General features: G+C 34.9%; 1 protein-coding gene across 1 annotated transcript in view; it reads left to right on the forward strand.

Annotated features, from left to right (window-relative positions):
• Window positions 1–18,267, forward strand: part of LOC120626258 (PDZ and LIM domain protein 3-like) — a 93,561-nt gene extending 75,294 nt beyond the window's left edge. The window contains exon 6 of the mRNA XM_039893692.1: window positions 18,184–18,267. Coding sequence (XP_039749626.1) covers window positions 18,184–18,210 — 27 coding nt within the window. The 3' untranslated portion in view covers window positions 18,211–18,267. The remainder of the gene's footprint in view (window positions 1–18,183) is intronic.
• The last annotated feature ends 1,814 nt before the right edge of the window (window positions 18,268–20,081 follow it).

Raw genomic sequence — 20,081 nt, forward strand, 5'->3', positions numbered from 1 at the left:
TACAAAACCTCTCTTGTTCAAAATATTCAGAACATAACTTTTTAAAGAAATTATTTTCTTATCCAAGTTTGCTAATTTTATTTTTTTTTAATTAAGGATTCCTTCATCGCCCTTCAAGTATTGTTTACATCAGCAAAGATTTAAAAGAATATGACCATGTTTCCGAATTTCGACAAAAACTCAAGTGGCTTCCTATTCGTCGTCGCCGGGATATGCATGTACTTTCTCTTCTGTACTGTGTGTTATTTCATCTAAATACTCCCTCGTATTTAAAAGAGAAGTTCACTTTTCTTGGTGAGCAATCTGGTTTAAGATCGTGCCGTGCGCTGACGCTGTGTATGCCTTATCATAGGACAAAATTTTATAAGCGTTCGTTTAGAGTACGAGCTGTGGAATTGTGAAATGCGCTTCCATTGAGCATACGACGATCCAAATCACTGGCGATATTTAAAAGAGCAGTTAAGGCCCATTATATTGTTAACGACTTTTAATAGTATGTATATACTTACTCATTTATTGTATGTTAAAGTATTTAATTATGTAAGTGTTGTTATTATATATATTAGTTTATTTTTATATTTATTTATTTATTATATTATTTACTTTTTATCTATTTGTGCACACTAGTTTATGTATTAGCATGTAGTTATTTGCATGTATGTATCTTAATATTTGTACCACCAGCAGTCTATTCTCCTCTTCTTTTTTTTCCTAATTCTAAGGTTGCCTGGCAGAGATCGCTATTAAGCAATAAGGCCGCCTTTTGTATTACTACTTCTTTCGATGTTTCTGTTTTTGTTATATTTTAAATATGTTAATGTTGTGGTATACAAATAAAGAGTTTAATAATAATAATAATAAAAGAGATAAAATTTCAATTGCTCCATTATTTTAAGCAATTTACCTTTATCCGATCTCCCAATCATTTTGGCAGATTTTCAAACACGGCGTAAGTATGATGGGTGGAATCCAACCAATCGAAACAAATTCCTAATACATTCGTGTTAAATTGTATTTCATCGTTATTTATATTTTTGTTTTGAATTTATTATTCTAAATAATACAATATTAATATTTGCATAAATAACAAGTTAGGTTCCAAGAGAAATGAATGCTGATAAAGAATCTACAGCAATTTAATTTAAAAAAAAATTTTCGGAAAGAAGAAGAAACGCCTGGAAAGAATACAAAGTGGATGGAATTATCTTAACAAGAATATACTCGTACATCACATAAATTGAATCAGTAGCGACTATGATACAATAGGCATTTATCAATGATTTATCAGATCAACTGCTCTAAATAAAGCAAGACAAGGCAAGGTCTTGGGCTGGCCGATGGGTGTGGTGTCACGCTCCGAAGGCGACCTGGAAACGACCCCAAATCTTGAAGTAGTTCCACCGACGGCATTGCTCAACGTTCTTTAGACCTCGTTCCGAATAGTCGTTCCTTTAGCCTAGCGCGAAGTTGGAAATTTTTCTTTATTCAAAAATACTTTATATTTGTGAAAAACCTCAATTCTAAACATGGTCAAGTCACTTCATTTGATTTTCTTTCAATTTAAAAACATGGTTGGCTAAGATGTTTGAATAAAATACGTGTACAGTGAAACTTATAGGCTAAAGATTTAAGTTTTGGCTCGGTTTTGATATTAAAAATGAACTCACCCTGCTTCACGAGTAGTCCGTATATTTTTCACCCGCAATCGGAATCATCAGCAACTGAATCAGATGACAGTGTTAGTTCTGGGTGTGAAAAGACCGTAGGTGGTGACGTTCGAACAAAATACGTCGACCCAAAGCGGAGGACCATTAATAAAGTCAGCAAAAAGATTCTTAAAGCTATCGAGCGGCTTACATGCAACATAAAACGAAACTCGAAAACTAAGAAACTAACTCCAAAAGAAACTGAGAGCAAAACAAAAAGTAAGTCAAGTATCTACGCAGTAATTTTAAGGAAACAAGATATGTATATAGATTATTATGCACATGAAATGGCTTCTTGAGAAAATAATAACACTTTCCAACGGTAAAAAATACCCTTTATAGTCCGGTCAATATAGACATTTAAAATAACAAAAATTCCCGGAGAGCCAAATATTGGTGGACAGTTGGGGTTTACCATTACAAATAAAGTTTTAAAAACCCCATCGATCCTACGTGTGCTACAAAAGGTTTTCTAGGTCAAAGGTCAAAATTTTAGTTTTTCTTGAAAACAGTAAGTTTTATCAAACAAAAACTCAATACAAAGTTGTAGATCTGAAAATAGTCTTCATGATATTTTTCTAAGAGTTATCATTCCTAAGATATCGCGATTCTAAGAGTCACATTATATAATAATAATAACATTTGTGGCACACATAGGATCGATGCGGATTTTGAAAACTTTATTTGTAAGCTCGAGCTCCAATATTTAGCTCTCTGGGAACTTTTGTTATGTGAACTATTTTTTTTTAAATTGACCGGACTATAAGAATCCTCTGAACGATTTGTAATATTTCACCGTTTTAAAAATCTATAACTACCTACACCTACGCGTACTTAGTCAAGACCCATTTCCGTTAATTTGCTATAGTCGCATTACAGTTGGTTGGTCACAGCTTCATAGCAGTCATACTCTACCACTTTTATACGATACGGTTGCTGAAAGATTATGTTTCCAACATCTAGGTCTAGGTTTCTCCGTAGTGTGAGTTTAAAAAGTATGTTGATTTTCTATTTAATTCAGATTAAGAAAATATCGTAAGTTGATATTATAATTCTATAGTTGATTTCAATGTTTTTCAAAAAAACCAACAAATAAATATTGTATTGCTATCAACGCTACTTCAAAGTTACATCGTCAATAACCTATGAGGATGTCATTATAATCACACTTACATGCTGAAATTATTAAATTTATTCCTCGGCTAAAGATTATTCGACGATTTGAAATCCGCTGAAATATTTAAGACAATTATTAATTTGCTACCATGGTCGTTGTACATACAGCATGGACTTCCGCAAGGCAACTTAACTAATTAAACGAGCGAGCGAAGCGTCTTTGCTTCAAGTCTGGCAAAATTTTCCCTCCTCTGTCAGTTTGCAGGTGCCTCCTTCTACATACAGTATTTTAAAACCGATCTGAATGAAACTTGGTTTTAAGACTATAGAACTGAAGGAATTATGTTCAATAATTTTTGGTTAATCTATTCGTTCGTTTTTCGTCATTCGCTTTGTCTTAGCTTTATGACGACACAACTGACTTGATATAACAGATACAACCGAGTTGTTTTGTTAAATAAAATGTTCAAATTTGTATGAATTAATAATAACCTAGGTACATAGGTAAATTAACAAACAACCTAGGTATATTAAAGTTCTTAAAATATATTAATGTAGTTAAGTTTTAGTCTTTTAATAACCAACAAACTACATCTAGCCACGGAGAATCGCGAAAATTCTTATTTGGTAACAATTTTTAATCGCAGATTGAGTTCGCTACAACGCTAAATTGCAACCTATTGACCATTTTTTAACTATTTATATACGGAATCCTTTATAGGCAAAAATGGAGATTTATTTGAATACTATTACGATCTTCGGAACCCGAGAACTTAAAATATCCTTGCTGAGTATGCAAGTTTACTACTATATCCAACCCGCCCTTTGATTTGCAAAAAATATGATAAAAAGACCCGACAGCGGCCTTGACGTATTGAAAGAGAGATAAGTTTTTATATAAGCCCCTTGAAGGGCGAGTCACTAACGATATACATATTATTCTGTCATACTATCCAAGTAGGACGGAAACTGCCCCTTGTTAAGTGGTTAGTTGTTTTAATACGGATTACGAGGCCCTGGATTCGTTCGAGGGGCGGTTTAAAATTTTAGAGGAAGCTATTCGATTTTTGGTTTCAGAAACTACTCAACAACTACACTTCAGAAACAACAATACAGTTGCCAGCTTAGAGTCTGGAAATAGGTTTTGTTAACTGAGTGCCTCCAAGAGCACTGTTAACTGTATATCTGTCCTAGTTAGTAATTAGCTTAGTGGTGAGAACTTAAGTCTCACTTTTGTTAGTTATGTGCGTTTTAACCTATCACTTGCTTCAGCGGTAAAGGAAAATATCGTGAGGAAACCTGCCTGAGAGTTCTCCATAATGTTCTCAATGGCCTGTCGAGTCCACCAATCCGTAGTGGGCCAGCGCGCAGTGTGGTTACTAAGGCCTAAACCCTTCTGATTGCAGGGGACCGGAGCCCTGTAGTGGGCCGTTATTGGGTTCATATGAATATCTAGAAACATTCATGAATATCTATTATACTTATTACATATATCTATTATACTATTATACTTATTATAAAATTTTCATGCAAATATAAATGTAACATCACGCTATATGCTCACGTAAATTCCATCGTACCATTTTTAGTTTCAGTGATGGCAAATAAAACACGCGTGTTTGGAAATATTTATTAGCTAAATTTAAACGTTACATTCATTGATCCCAAACGTGGTATTGCGTAATGGATTGGTTACCATCTGCACTTTCACGGAAGCAGGATATCAAGCTTTGCATCCCGACATTAAAAATAGAATACAAACCTATTTTAGTTAACTAAAGTTACGGAAAGTGCTTTTGAAGAGTAAAATTAATTTACAAAAAATAACATCATTTCATGACTCCAAGTAGTTTTATATTTTTAATTTATTGTTTAAGTATCTTCAAGTTTTTGAAGTGAAAATTTCTATAGGCGCGTTGATCACTTGGATGAACAAAAATCATCTCTCGCGTCATCGTCACCGAACGCTTTCTATGAGCTATAAGTATTCCCGGTATATATAGATTTAGTTTTCACTTCACTTCTACACGGCACCGCATGTTTTTTTTTTATTTATTTATGCCAAGACCAATTATTATGAAATCAACTGCGCGGCGTCAGCGATGGCGCGTAAATACGACCAATCGTAACAAACGTTTAGTTGAAAAATAACTGTGATTGTTCACAAGTGGGATGCAAAATTGTTACGCCGTTTTGGATGCAAGGTGAACGCCTCGGTTTGGCATTTATCATATCGGCAGAACTAACGTGAATTTCCGTCAGAGTATGTTCGAATAGTTTCGAACCCGTTTGGGGTTAATTAATTAATTGCTAACCGCTTGTATGGGACGCGCCGCTGTTCCCATACAGTATCGAGCTAGTTAGCTAGTTATATCTAGTTACTTAGTTCAATAAAACTTCTGTTAGTTGTGGGTGAGTTAATTACACTAACTTTATAAAATTAGCCTACAACTACACTAGATTAACTTCCCTGTAGGTCTAGTGGCTATCATTTTTTATTACTGATCCCGAGGGCCTGCGTTCGATACCCGGACCAGATCAACATTTTTTGTTGGGTTAGGTTAGTTGTTGATTTAATATGTTACTATTATTTATTTAATATGTTTTAAGGTGATTTAATATGTTACTGTTATTTATAAGCTCACTGGGTTATTATGGAAAAAATCACTATTGTCGGTTTCTACCACTGTACCTCGTTAGGGAGTGCATGTTATTTACCAGTTATTATCACTAACATGTGATAACAATCGGTAAAGACCGCCAATCCGCAATAGAGCAGCGTTATAGGTCAATAGTCTATTCATATGCGGTCGGTCGTTAAGGGGATAAAAAGGACAGAGGGTCGGCAGCACTATCGTTTGTCATAAAGCATTGTTATGAGTTAGCTAGATATTAAAAATTACAAGTAAACTAAGTAGATGATAGAAAAATATACCTACGAGTAGCTCGTTCACTGTTATTACTGAGTAGTCAATGATGGTAAGCATTTCCAAATAACGTCAATGATAATCGTCGTTTGATTTTCAGGACTGACAGTCCTGAAAATCCTACAAAACACGGGCGGGGGACCACCCTGCTAATAGTGCTATTTATTTATATTGGGTCGATGAACCTTCACTTTGTTGCGTTTTATTTAATCCGAATGCGAGGTTTTAACTGGTTTCAGGTATTGTTTTATTTCCTATTTGGATTAACAATATTGTTATGTTTATATTATTGATATCGTCGACGATAATTTCATCGTGATTAAATTTCAATTGAATTGAATCGGTTAATTAATTAATTTGGATTCAATGGATAAGCTTGCAGATTTAGCTGTTATGCTTTGAACTCTGAACATATAATTGGTCAAAATAGGTCAGTAGGTGCAAATATGGCAAGTTGCGTTATGTATATGTCGCTTGTAGTAAATAGAATTGAATTGAATTAAATTGAATTTTTTGAAAATATTGAATTTTTCAATCATAAACATCCCTTCTACCGATTGACATCCACTGCTGGACATATCACATAGTAGCAGTCTTATGTAGGGAGTTCCAAAATCCATGTTCCTAGGCCGTATGTTACGTCCACCTAATTTGGGGCGACCAACGCTGCGTTTTTTAGGTGCGGGGTCGCCATTCGTTCGCCTTGGGACAACAACGTCCATCCGTTCCCCGCCCATTGCCACTTCAGCTTTGACTCGCTGATCTATGTCGGTAACTCTAGTTCTTCTACGGATCTTCTCATTTTTGATTTGATCATGCAGACATACTACTAGCATAACTCTTCCATCGCCCGCTAAGTGACTCTGAGCCTTCTTATGAGCCCCATAGTAAGCGACCGTTCGTTCGGTTCAAACAAGCAAACGAATAAATTTTTCAGCATCATCATTTTAAAACCTATTATTTGACATTTTATTTATAAGACGCGCACGCTATCATTAATTTAATGCATTATTTTTTATTTATATGGAAAAAAAAATATGATATGTGTCTGTGGTGATGGCAGATCAGAATACATTTACCACCACTCCTCCTCTTAGCTTGGGAGTCTTACGAGGTGACTAAGGGAATAGAGCACAGATTCGGTAGCAGCGTCTTCAGTGATACTACCTTCTACTTACCATATACTGCGATCACCAACTCGTCAGCCCAGCGTGTTGATTACGGGCAAGACCTCCAGTTGGGAAGGTTTTTAATCCAGCGTCTGACTTTCATAGGAAATACCTTAGAAACCCGTTTGCCAAATATTGGTCTTGCGTGCACCGATGCGAAAACTTAATTTTAGTTTATAAGTTACTCCCGGGCCAATTATTAATTGTACCTATTAAAATTAACATAATTAATTGTCGCTTTAAGTTTATTAATAATATGTTTTAATTTTAAATAAGTGTTGAACGATTAATTAAAAATGGGTTGGTAAATAAAAATAAATTTTATAATTTATTGTGAACAAACCACAACTCAATATTATAGGTATTATATTCGCTAGGTATTTTCTTGATGTCTCGTTATAACTAGCTCAATAGGAAATCCATAATAGTTGTTACACATCCATTAGAATTTACACAACAAAATGTGAAAGGTGCGCCTACGCATCACGTTGATCTGGCGGCCATAGTTCCGCCCTTTGACCGCTTCACTGCTCTCCTCGCTCCAATGATAAAGCACAACATGTGTTCCAATTCCGACCGGGAATCTTGCATAACATTAGCCATTCACGGTTTTTTTCCCGCGCAAAATTACTTTTGGATGCATTGATTTTTACAGAACACTATAACCATCGATAGTATAAAATAAGACGATCGTTTTGTTTTTTTTTTTTAATTTCACTACAACTTAGCCCTTGAATGCAAGCTAGTGCCCCCGACTAAAATGCTACGATAATAGCTTTGGGGCATTGGTGGTTGCATCTATCTGAGTGTGCTGTTTGGAACGTTTTTTCGTAGTTTCCATACTGGCAATGCTTTATTATAAATGAAAAATGGGATTAAAAATAATTGCTATTAACCGCTAACAAGCGGTATAGCAATTATTTTAAGCCCATTCCACAGAACAGAACCCTCATTCAGCCATTATGGCATACAGTGTATAAGTAAAAACCACGCACAACGTTTTTGTTTTTTTGTTAATCTCTATTTTTTTTATGATAATTTGGATGAAATGTTTCCTAAAATTATATTTATACCGCCGTTGGGTTGGTACATACAATTCAAAATTGGGACTTGCTGCTAGCTAACAAACTTTTCCCGTTTTATGGCAAATGTTTATATTAGAGGTAAAATAATTCATATCAATTGCTAAATAGTATGAACTAGCCGCCTATTCGAGAAACACTACTAAAGTGGAGTGGTTTTTGATGCTTCAATGTAACCGTGTACACGGTTTCGGTGTGTTTTTAAATCTGTGATCCATATCTCTAATTAGGTTTAACATGGCATCGTAACGGAACGGTAAATCCATGGCAGCACGTAGAATGAAAGGCAACCAAACCAAATAAATAATTAAAATATAACCTAAGCTGAAACCGAAGATAATAAATTCACCACCGCGAAGACTATATAATAACATACAAGTCAATTCAAAGTCAAATCTAATAAATTAATTTAGCGTGGTTCGGAATGACAAAGCAATCAAAGTTGCTTTCCCACGAGAATCGAATTGTTGTTATGCAATTTAGTTCATTGAATGACTTAAGACAGCTGTCCTGGCTTAGCTAAACTCGACAACAAATGTTTGACATACATTAATAATATGTATTGTCTTATCTCTACTAAATAATTTTGAACACATGAACACTTATTATGCATTAAAGCGTAATAAAGATGGCCGTTATTATTTTTCCACGCTTGGAATTTCAATTTTCTGATACAGGAGCCATACATTTTTCAGTGATAGCAATAACATTGAAATAAAATCGACTAGGTATACTTTTTTTAGAATTAAAAAAACGTATATAATTTTGACATGTCTTTTAATCTTTTACGATAATTAATACAGGAATCTTTAAAAATCAATAAACATAATTACAGTTTGTACCTAAGCTTGTCATGAATGGTTAATCATAGCAAGCTTCACTTTTCCCGATCCAATTACGATAGATACATTCCTCGATAAAATTTATGATGACTGTTTATTCAGTGGATTTGGTGCCAGAGAAATTTAAACAAAATACGCTAATAATACTTTGATGGAACGGCCATATAATGCGAAGAAGTGAAGGCTTCTTAGTGATAAAAAGTTCTTAACCTCGAAGGAGTTAGGCCACTGGTCACACATGGTGGTCCAATAACGGCAAGGAAATGAAAGACTTAAACATCTAGCCTGTGTCAACCCAGTTCAGAAAGACCTGTACGTATGTGCATACAAGGAAGCCCGACAACAAAATAAATGGGAAGATGATTGGTAAGAAGAAGAGTATCTAAGCCTTGACTTCGATGATTAATCACAAGCTTCACTTTTTCCGACCCAGTTCTTATCACTTAATAAAACAAAGCTAAACGGAGTCATGACGCTGTAAAATTGTTGATCCAAACAGAATAGGAATGTATCGGAAATTCCTTGCGCAATGTGCCGCCTTTGTATGTATTTATGATGATTATTCATCAATTAACACCACTAAATAAATAACACTGCAGTTAGTACCTAAGCTTGATTTCAATGATTAATCATCATAAGATGGTACTGCAGTTTTGATCATTTACTTGATACAGTTTTGATCACTCACTTACTTGATACATTCCATGATGAAATATATGATGACTATTTTTTATCTACCAACAATAATCAACAAATATAATTGCAATTAGTAGGTTTGACTTCGATGATTAATCACAAGCTTCACTTTTCCCGACCCAGTTTTGATCACTTAATAAAACGAAGCTGAATGGAGACATGACGCAGGAAGATTGATGGTCAAAACAGAATTTACCTATTCGGTCGCGCACAGTTAAACTGACACACCTTGCCTTCGGACAATATATTGTATGCCAATCACTGGCATCACGCACGGAAGTGTGCATTACCGTAATTTTTGTTTGTTTTGTATTGTAACAACAGCTCTGAAATAGATACATTATTCAGTACAAAATTAGTTACTGATGTGTTTCCAAAACTTTTTTACCAAACACTTCATAAATTGATCATATTTTGACTCACTCTTTTTATTTTGTTCACATGCTCTTTTCACAAAAGCCTTCTGTTTTAGCGGCAGTGCCTAAGCTAAAAAGCATACTATGGCATTTCTTTAACATACTGGTCCAAGCAAATAACAGTTGCATATTTATTCGAAAATGGTGAATGAGTCTAACATAAGAAAATTAAAAAAAGTGTGCGTGATCCTTTAAGTGAGCGCGATTGAAGTAAAACTTTTATTATTATTTACTATTGATGAAAGTGTAAAATTTTCCTCAGACTCCGCCATTTCATTTAATATTCACTAGTTCATTTTATATTCTATTTAAAATTCAATAATATCACTTTCACATTTTATAAATGTTTTCATTTGTTAAATAGAATTATTAAGAGTAGAAAATTGAAGGTTAGATCAGCACATGTCAAAAAAATTATTAATAATATATTTATTACAAAAGAAATAAATAAACAAGTATATTTAGAGATTTTCAAAACTTTGCAATTTTAATTTTTTTTTTTTTAACTTTTGAATTTTTATTCACTTTGCTATTCACAATTGATCCGTTTGAAAATATTGGAAAAAATAATCCGAATTGATTATGATATTTGCCACTAGTTGGCGTATAAGTCCAGAAACGTGGAGTATATGACATAGGCTTACGATCAATCCAAATTATTATTTTTAAATAGCGGCAACTACACAGACGTCTGACGTAAGCGTTACTTCCGTCAGAAAAAAGATCCGAGTTACTCCCTAGTCGCGCGTAAAGTAGTTTTACTTCAAGAAAAGGGAAATTAATATTGTTTGATTGATTTTTGATCGACAGTATTTGCACCTGTGACGCTCTGGCAATCGCGGCCTGAGCGCTTTACGACTAATACGGCATTCCACCGATGCCAAAATAATGTGTGCTCTATTTTATCAGTCTTATAGCGACTGTAGCGCCATCATGTAGGAAGCATTGCAGTTTCGATCTACTTTTCAAAGGTCCACTTTACTATGAGACACAGTATACCGCAGTTTTCTGAAAGACTGGCCATACGGAAATTGATGACATAAGATTACTATACCTACCAAAATTAAAAAGCCCATTTACTTCTGGATAAAATAGCTTCTAATATTGAAAGAGTTAATAAAATCGGTTCAGTAGTTTTGAAAGTTTAACAAAAACAAACAAACAAACATTTCCTTTTTGTAATAACATTATAGTATATTAAAAAAAACAGCGAAGTGCGAGTCTGACTCGCGCACGAATCGTTGGATGCCATTATATATTAGAGCGGCAAAAAATCATGTTTTTTTACTATAGAATTGAATTGACTAATAGAAATACATTATCTGTGAAAATTTAAACAGTGATAGACGGACAGTTAGACAGACGGACGGACAGGGAAGTCTTAGTAATACTCTTTGGATACGGAACCCTAAAAAAGGAAATAAATCCGCAGGAATAATATTATATACCAATAATCCTTTATGCAAAGGCTATGCAATAAAAAACACATGCCGAACATGTAACAGATCCGACGCTGCGAATTGGGGCTTACATTCGCTTTTTGTCAACATCGATCGAGTTTAGGATGATATGAACGGTGCTTAGCCCAGCGTGTCGCAATCAGCGGACAAAGCTGGTATTTTATTGTGATTTACATACAGAAAGTGGCATTGTGGTCTCGCCCTGTGACAGTGGCCCGGTGTGCGTGGGATCTGACGCGCGATTCCTATTTTTTGGATGGATATGTGACAAGTTGAACGCGATAGTTTTGGATTTACGCGGTGAGCATTTATTATGTACCTATATTCAAAGTTCCTGTGAATAATGTTACTATAAGTACAATATTTATTATATTACTAGCTGTTGCCCGCGTTCTTTGAGCGAGTTTATTACAATTTTTTACAATTCCCTTGGCAACCGTTTTTTTCCTGGAATAAAAAGGAGCTTTTATTACTCTGCGTCAATTTAACTAACTCTATGCAAAAACTAGAGTTGGTTGTTTATTTATTTAGGGCGTAAGGGAAGGTCAAAAAAATACTTTCTCATTTATCAATAAGGATTTATTGTTGTTGTTTATAAAATGTTGTTAAGAATATTATCGTCAAAATTCGACGCCATCTTTAACCTAAAGCTAGAAGTCAGATTGTGATAAATCCTGCGAGGATTAAAGATTTGATTTCCAAACTATATATAAAATCTACTATTTACTTATACTTTGTATGCAGAAATTCAAATAGACATATTTTTGTATACTCCTTTAAAAATATTTTTTTTTGCGTAACTGTAGGTGGTCGAATTGCTAATTACATCGACATTAATATTCGTCGACTTATGAAACTTTTTTTTTCTTTTGTTCGTGTTTATCATATTGGATAGTAGATGTCTGATAAATAACTGAACGAAGAGGTTATAACCATACTAATATAGTTATTGCGAAAGTGTGTCTGTTACTTTGCTTATTCTTGTAATATACGAGTACGTGATGGGGTGCACTGCACCGATCATGCCGAAGTTTGGCACAAAGATAGTGTGCATTATCGAGGCGTAAGTAGAGAATAGCTAATTGTATTGAATAATTGTTTAGTTCTTAACAATTATTGATTTTAATGTAAACATCTCCCGAGGATGCTCCGGTTTCGGAGCGAAACGTGCGTAGAGGGTACATTGCCGAAGATCTGTTTGGTGAAGAGTATAAGGATTGAAGAAATTATAAATTACACCATACAGATTCTGCTGCTTTTCACGGAGTAAAGCAAATTAAGCTTCTTTTTAATAATAAATGGAATTCCGCCTAAGTAGTAAGTAGCGCTTGCTTCTATCCATTATTATAATTAAATATAATTGTGGGTTTTAAGTGGAATTTAGTCTGTTTTGTGGCTTGTAGTTACCACCCATAAACACGTGCCGCTAAGCGATCCAGCGTTCCGGTACGATGTCGCGTAGCCCGTCACCATCTTAGCCTGCATCATCACTTACCAGTAGGTAGCATTGCAGTCATAGGCTATAGGAAAAAAAAGAAAAATAAAAAAGATTTTTGACTGAACGAAAATCATTAACTCAATTTTTGCTTTGATTTATATTTTACATCTTATTTATAAATTCCGTGTAAATATTACGAATGAACTCTATTTATGCTGTTTAAATATATCCCTCACGTTGTGTAATGAGCCTGCAAAGGTTTCGTTTCATCTCCAATGAGGTGGAATTTCGATCAAGTTTCGATTGGAAATTGAGTAAATACATAAATGCGAAAGAACTGTTTATTTTATTAAATAGTTTGATTGTGTGTTCAAATTCTATCAGAATTAAATGTTTGTTTAATGTTTAACTTGTACCTACTTAAATAAATAAGGTAGGTACCTACCTCCTTAATAAAACTGGGCATGATATAAATCTACAATTAAATGCAATAAATATGTTGCAATATATATGCTAATGGGCTTAGTAAAAAAATATTTTTTTGGATTTCCTTCACCTAGGTGGTAAAATCGAACTTATAATTCTGTAATTCGCATGACAGACCCTCATATAAAGGTAAAAACTTTCGGCTCGTCATTGGTTTTGTACCTATAAAAGGGATAAATGGGAGAATCGAAATTTACAAAGGGGTCATTGCCATATCATTATGCATGTATAATTAAGCAAAAGACGAAAACCGCATTCTTATTAACTCCGATGCTGAATAAGCCAAAAACTAAAATTTATAGGTATGGATTGGTAAATTAAAGAATAAATATTGTAGCTATTTTTAAACGGTAAAGTAGGGTATAGCTAGGTTAGGTACTCAAATCCCTATCAGCACTATCTTATACAACGTGTAATTTGTAAATGAAAACCTTCATAGGCTTAAGAGGTACATTATGTACTACCTTTAAGTATTATCTGTGAAACCGAAACGCTAATGATTTTTAACTAAACCATGCTATAGTTTTTCCTAAAAGAAATCAAACACAGCCTAACATCACATGCAAAAGTAAAATCAAGTGACTCCTGCCACTTTTTAATAGATTTAAACCTGTAACTTTATTAGGGTCGCATCGCGTAGTGTACCTTACTGCTATGCGCGTGTTGGTCTTTTATTTTAATATGAATAAGTTGGTATTGAAAAATAAATATGCTTCTTTTTATTTCATCTTTATACAGGATGATTCCTTATGAAATATATTTATTCACACTTCAACAGTATTTCGTAATTCCGTTACACGTAGTATCTGATATAGAATAATGATCAGGTACAGGTACATCCGAAGTGATCATTATTTTTTCAGAGGTGATAACGTTCTACTGTCTAAAGAGACTTGAAGGTTGCGTAAAAAATCTTTCAGTAAGATTACATAGACACTAGAAAGGCTATTAATAACTTATGTATTGACAAAATAATTGAGACGACGAGAGCTGTTTCAGCATTTCCAACCTCTACAGAATATAAAGAGGTATAAATAGGGATCAATTACGCTCCAGGAGAAAGTATTTTAATCGCACGTATTTTGAAGAAAAAGTGTAGGTTGTTTTATATCCGGATGAATACGTAAACAAACTGGATGTCTGAATATAAATGTTCTGTTCGAGGGCTATCCACCTTGGCTGTGTTTAAAATACCTCTTGAATGGTATCGGCGTTTCCGATCAGCACTAATAGAGATGTCGATAAACAACACGGACTTCAATTTATCGAATTTATCGCGATCGGCTTATTCCGACATCCATTTTATGAAAAAATACAAAAATATTTTTTTACGATACAATTTTGTCCAATCAAAAATATAATCATCTGCAGCCGATTAACGTCCCACTGCTGGGCACCGGCTTCCTCTTTCATTGGAGAGGTAGGTCATAAAACGCATCATGCTGCTCCAATGCGGGTTTGCGGGCTTTAACGACTATTAACACAAGTACTGAAAATTCTTTGATTCGTATCCAGGACTTTGCCCATATAACAACGTTCATCATCAATAGCCATTAAAAGTCCACTGCTAGACTAAATGCCTTTTGCAACAGAAGGGTGTACCCATAATCCAGTCCCATAATCCCATAGTCCCAGGCAGACGGATTGGTGATCGCAGTACATGGTAGCAGTAGCAGAGAACACTGCTGCTTGTTCTGTGTTTTATTCACTTACTCGCCTCGTACGACCTTCGCAGAATAGTGGACATGATAACTTTGTTTTGATCTGTATCCCCACACGGAACAACGTGAGCTTGTCAATGTTAGAAAATACTGCGATTAGTACAGTACCACTACCTGACCTGACTTGTGTAAGCGGAGATAGCTTAGTGATGAGGGCTTCTGCTTCTCTTTCGAGGGAACGAGTTTGATTCTTTAAATATAACTACATTTAACGCTGAAGGAAAACGTCTTGAGGGAACCTGCATGCTTGACAGTTCGCTGTAATGTTCTCAAAATCGTGTGAAGTGTACCAAGAAGCACTTGGCCAGAGCGGCGTGGTAGACTACGGCCCTTCTCATTCTGAGAGGACCCCGTGCCCTGTAGTGGGATGTTAATGGGTTGATAGTGATTTTTTTTTAATTACAAGTTAGGATCACCAATAGCCTATAACACTACCTTATGGCTACCTGACCTGGATGCGAATAGACCGAAAATAGCATAAAGTTAATTTTTCCTTAAAATAGTAACTGCACTTTGTTTTCAACTCTCAGTACGTACGCATAATCGAGTTCCGAAGTTGTTATCCACAAACATTCCACATACAGAATCCAGTGAATTCGTCTATATTTAGACTAATTGGAACCGTAATGATGTTCTATATTACATCAAATCGACGTGGTATCGAATCAGCTGCATCGGCAAATGTCGATTGTTTCGATGATTTATATTTAGTAATTTCGCCTTTCCGCCTAATGTTTGAAACCGAGGTGAGCGTTCCATATTTCATGAGTTTGTTTTTAGTGTCATAAATTTAGATTCCCAACTGGGTATAAGACCTGGTTTGTTTTTACAATGCCAAGTATGAGTTGCAGAATTTGGTCGACCTCCCTGGTGCAGTGGAGAGCGCTGTGATTTTATAAGTGGGGCATCCCAAGTTCGATCCGCAAGTCCCAACTTTGTTTTTGAATGGTCTCTGGTCTGGTCCGAAGGGAGCAGTCGACCGTGGTTACCGAAAGATGTAGCGCGAAGCGATTTGGCATGTGGGTTTAACTTGTATTGCAAAAAATATACTTTTTAGCCGTAGTACAAACTAATATACGGGATGAGCTTACGACTATGAGTAAGGTATCTGTGTGGAAAAAATATAACATTAAATACTGAACTTAGTTGACGCGGGTGATAACGCGAGTAACAAATAGTAATATTTTCATTTTCATTTCATTTTCACCTATAAGTATAAGTATAAATTATAGTACCTAGTGTAAAAAGCTAAGGTCGTAACGAGTGCTTACAAGAGTCACAATGCTCGTATCACGTATTTTTGCTCATATGGCGTATTTTATAACTCTGTATACACGCTGTCTTATTGCATTTTTGTCAACCCCCGATGCAAAAACGACGGAGTGTTATAATTTGACGTGAGTGTACATATATATGTGTGTGTGTGTGTGTGTGTGTGTGTGTGCGTCTATATGTGGCATCGTATTTCCCGAACTGATAAACCGATTACGATTTTTTTTAGAAAAGAGTTAGCTATGTTACATGAAATGAAAGGTCTTGACTTGTACAGTTGTTTCGATTTATTTTATTTTTAGAAACCGTTCCTCCGAATATATCTTAAAACGTCAGTATCGCTTTGTTAAAATAACTTACGGGAAGTCCCGCATAGTGAGTTTATAGTGTCTTTTTTTTCTCTCTCGTGTGTTCTGATCAAATTCGATCCGCGGCAGGTCCAATTTGAGAATTTAAAATTGTCTCTGGTCTATTTTTAATGGAGGATTCAACTCTTTAGACTCTAGTAATGGAGATATACCGCCAAGCGATTTAACGCTCCGGTACGATGCCGCATGGAAACCGATTATGGGTATACTTCCCTTAACCGTCTCAGTTTCGTTTATTTAACCGGTTAAATTAAGACCCCTTTTCTTATTAGATTTCTCTTAGTTAAGTTAACTGAACCGGTTTGACTCAAAGTTTTTAATTGGAAAAACATTTACCGCATCACTTTTTTATTATACTAATTGCATGTACCGGTTTATTTAAGCTAATTCATCGTTAAGAAAGCATCCAGTTAATTGTACCGGTAACCGATCGGCGGTGCTTTAAAATATTCAATCAATTAACCGGAAAATCAAATAACATTATTTTTAACCGGTTACTTAGCAAAATTTTGGGGTAAATGAAAACCGGTTCCGAGTTATTTAATTTCTCGTAAGTTAATAATTGGAAGGAGCTTGGTCTTTAAAAAGCGATTTTTATTTTTGGTAGTAATAGTTGATGGACCAAGCATAAGGTCCACCCGATGGTATGTTAAGAACCATTGCTTATTAATAAGTTTATACAAAACGTAAGCTTACAGAAAAATCCTATTGTAATATTAAGGATTACTTAAACGATAAAAAAACTTAGATATGAATTACTCTAGCTTCACAGCTAAATTAATTTACTGTGAGATGGTGATAACCAAAAAAAATTACCCAGCTAATTTTGTTGTGGGCTCTTCTTAGACCAGGGCGCGTTTGGAACCCTCGTACCTTTAGGTTTAGGTTGGCGAACAATTATGTAAACATGTATGTATAAACTCTTCATGAGTGCCTTTGATAGGCCTACATGAATAAAGAAATTTTGAATTTGAATATATCAACACTTCGCGGGGCATGCAAGGAACAGGTCCTCCAAAGTGCCGTCCTGTGTCCATCAACCTGTCGCTGTAAGCCTTATGCGCCTGTAATCTCACCGACATTCACGACTTTCAGTACGAAACACAGTAATACTTGTTGGCGTCACGAATAATCATGGTGGTATTACTTTCCCGGACGAGCTATGTCACAAAAGCTCTACTAAGTTATAATATAAATAAATAAATAAATATACTACGACATTACACACACCGCCATCTAGCCCCAAAGTGGGCGTAGCTTGTGTTATGGGTACTAAGATAGCTGTTGAATATTTCTATTAATATTTTACACAGAATTACTTATAATATACAGATAAACACCCAGAAAAACAATCATGTTCATCACACAAACATTTTCCAGTTGTGGGAATCGAACCCACGGCCACGACTCAGAAAGCAGGTTCGCTGCCCAATGCGCCAGTCGGCCGTCAAATATAAATATACTAAGAGTTGTTTTTTTTTCAGCAGGCGAAGTGCAACCGGTCGACATAGTCACATCAAGACCTCCAGCAAAGTCACCGAGTTCTTCACACATCACGACACAGGCCAACAAACGTAAGTACATTTTGCAACCAGCTATTTAGTATTATTTATTAGAAGAACAAGAAGAAAACCATTATTGCACGCAAAAAAAAATATAACAAAAATAAGAAAAAAAAATTTAAAATGTAGGCATGCAAAGGCGGCCTTATTGCTGCAACCAATCTCTTACAGGCAACCGCTGAATGACAGAACCTGTGAAAACAGAGCGGGACAGTGCTAAAAGTGTACTTATAAATATATATTAATAAACATACATATACTAATAAAATGCTAAATATAAATAAATAAACATACGTATACTATAATTTATAAATATAATTTAAAAAATAAATTAACATTCATCCGAGTTCAAATTACATCATTCAAATACAGATAGTAGTCTTTCAGACGACTTTATTTATGGGAATTGCTTTAAATTAGGTATTTTTTTGTTCCTTTAGTGTGTAGAAACTTATACTCTTGATGACACGCCAGTTTTATCGCATACTAGTTACACAGTGAGGTTTTATATTCCTCTATAAGTTAGCCCTTGACTGCAATCCTACCTGGTGGTAAATCTCTCAGTCTAAAATAGTAACGGGCTAACCTGTTAGAGACTATGGCAGTTATAATTGGTTTCTACACTACATCGTACCGGATCGCTCAATCGCTTAGGGGCATTTCTTCATTGTGAGGAATGGAAATGGAAAAAATAATAACAATTTTAGACACAACAATTACGATTAAATAACATAATATAATAATTACATAAATTCATCCACTCACACGCATATAAGAAACCAAGAATTTAAGGTATCTAAACCGTGGAGAAAGCTATACTTCTTAAAGGAAGATAAATTAAAGAGGACATTGGAATTCTCTTCCACGCAATATTCTGTGTGACAATCCATCCCCGAATATACCATCCCCAAATGTGTTTAAGTCGAGACTGAAGCAGCACTATCTGTCTTCTTTATAGGTATAATTATTTTATTAGTATTTCTTTAATTCTGTATTTCATATATTATTGTACGTATTTATATATTATACTTTACTTTGGTATTTATACTGTATCTATGCATGTCTTTGTATTGTAAATCTGGTTTCTATTCGTACCAGTTATTTCTATATCTGCATATCGTCTGCGAAAGGTGCAGAACTCCTTTGTGGGGTTAAGTATACGCTTTTACAACATGATTCCTCAGATAATTCTTGACCTATTAATACATACATTCAAAAAATGTGTAAAAACACATCTAATACAGCGTGGTTACTAATGACTGTCTGTGACTATGTGTTACTTTATGACAAGGTAGATTGGAAGCAGCCAGCCTCGCTCTCATCTCCCGCAAGATAGAAAAATGATTGTAAATGTTGATGTTGGAAAAGAGCAACTAATTTCTTTCTTTCTTGCCGGCTTCTTGCCGGCTCCTCTCGGTAGAATCTGCTTTCCGAACCGGTGGTAGAGTCACTACAAACATACATACTTGACGTTTCAAAAGTGCTTATAAAGTTGGCCTACTTGAAATATATGAATTTTGAATTTGAATTTATAAGTATCTACTCAGCACTACACTTCAATTTTTCTCATATTCGTGGGCTTCTCGAATAAATCTCTGTAGAGATAAGTTGTCGTTGTGCACGTCCTGTACTTTTTATGTTCATTTTTAATTTTTACAAGACAAGTTACATAACTAAACAAATAAATAAAAAAGTTGAAAAATGTATATGACCTTAGTCAGTTTAATTATAAAAAAAGTTTGAGTTTGCTTTTGCACCAGCCTCCATGATTTAAGGTTAAGTATACTTTTTTTCAAATATCACTCCCAACTTATTCTGTC

Source organism: Pararge aegeria, chromosome 9 (assembly GCF_905163445.1).
Source record: "Pararge aegeria chromosome 9, ilParAegt1.1, whole genome shotgun sequence".
NCBI classification, from domain to species: domain Eukaryota; kingdom Metazoa; phylum Arthropoda; class Insecta; order Lepidoptera; family Nymphalidae; genus Pararge; species Pararge aegeria.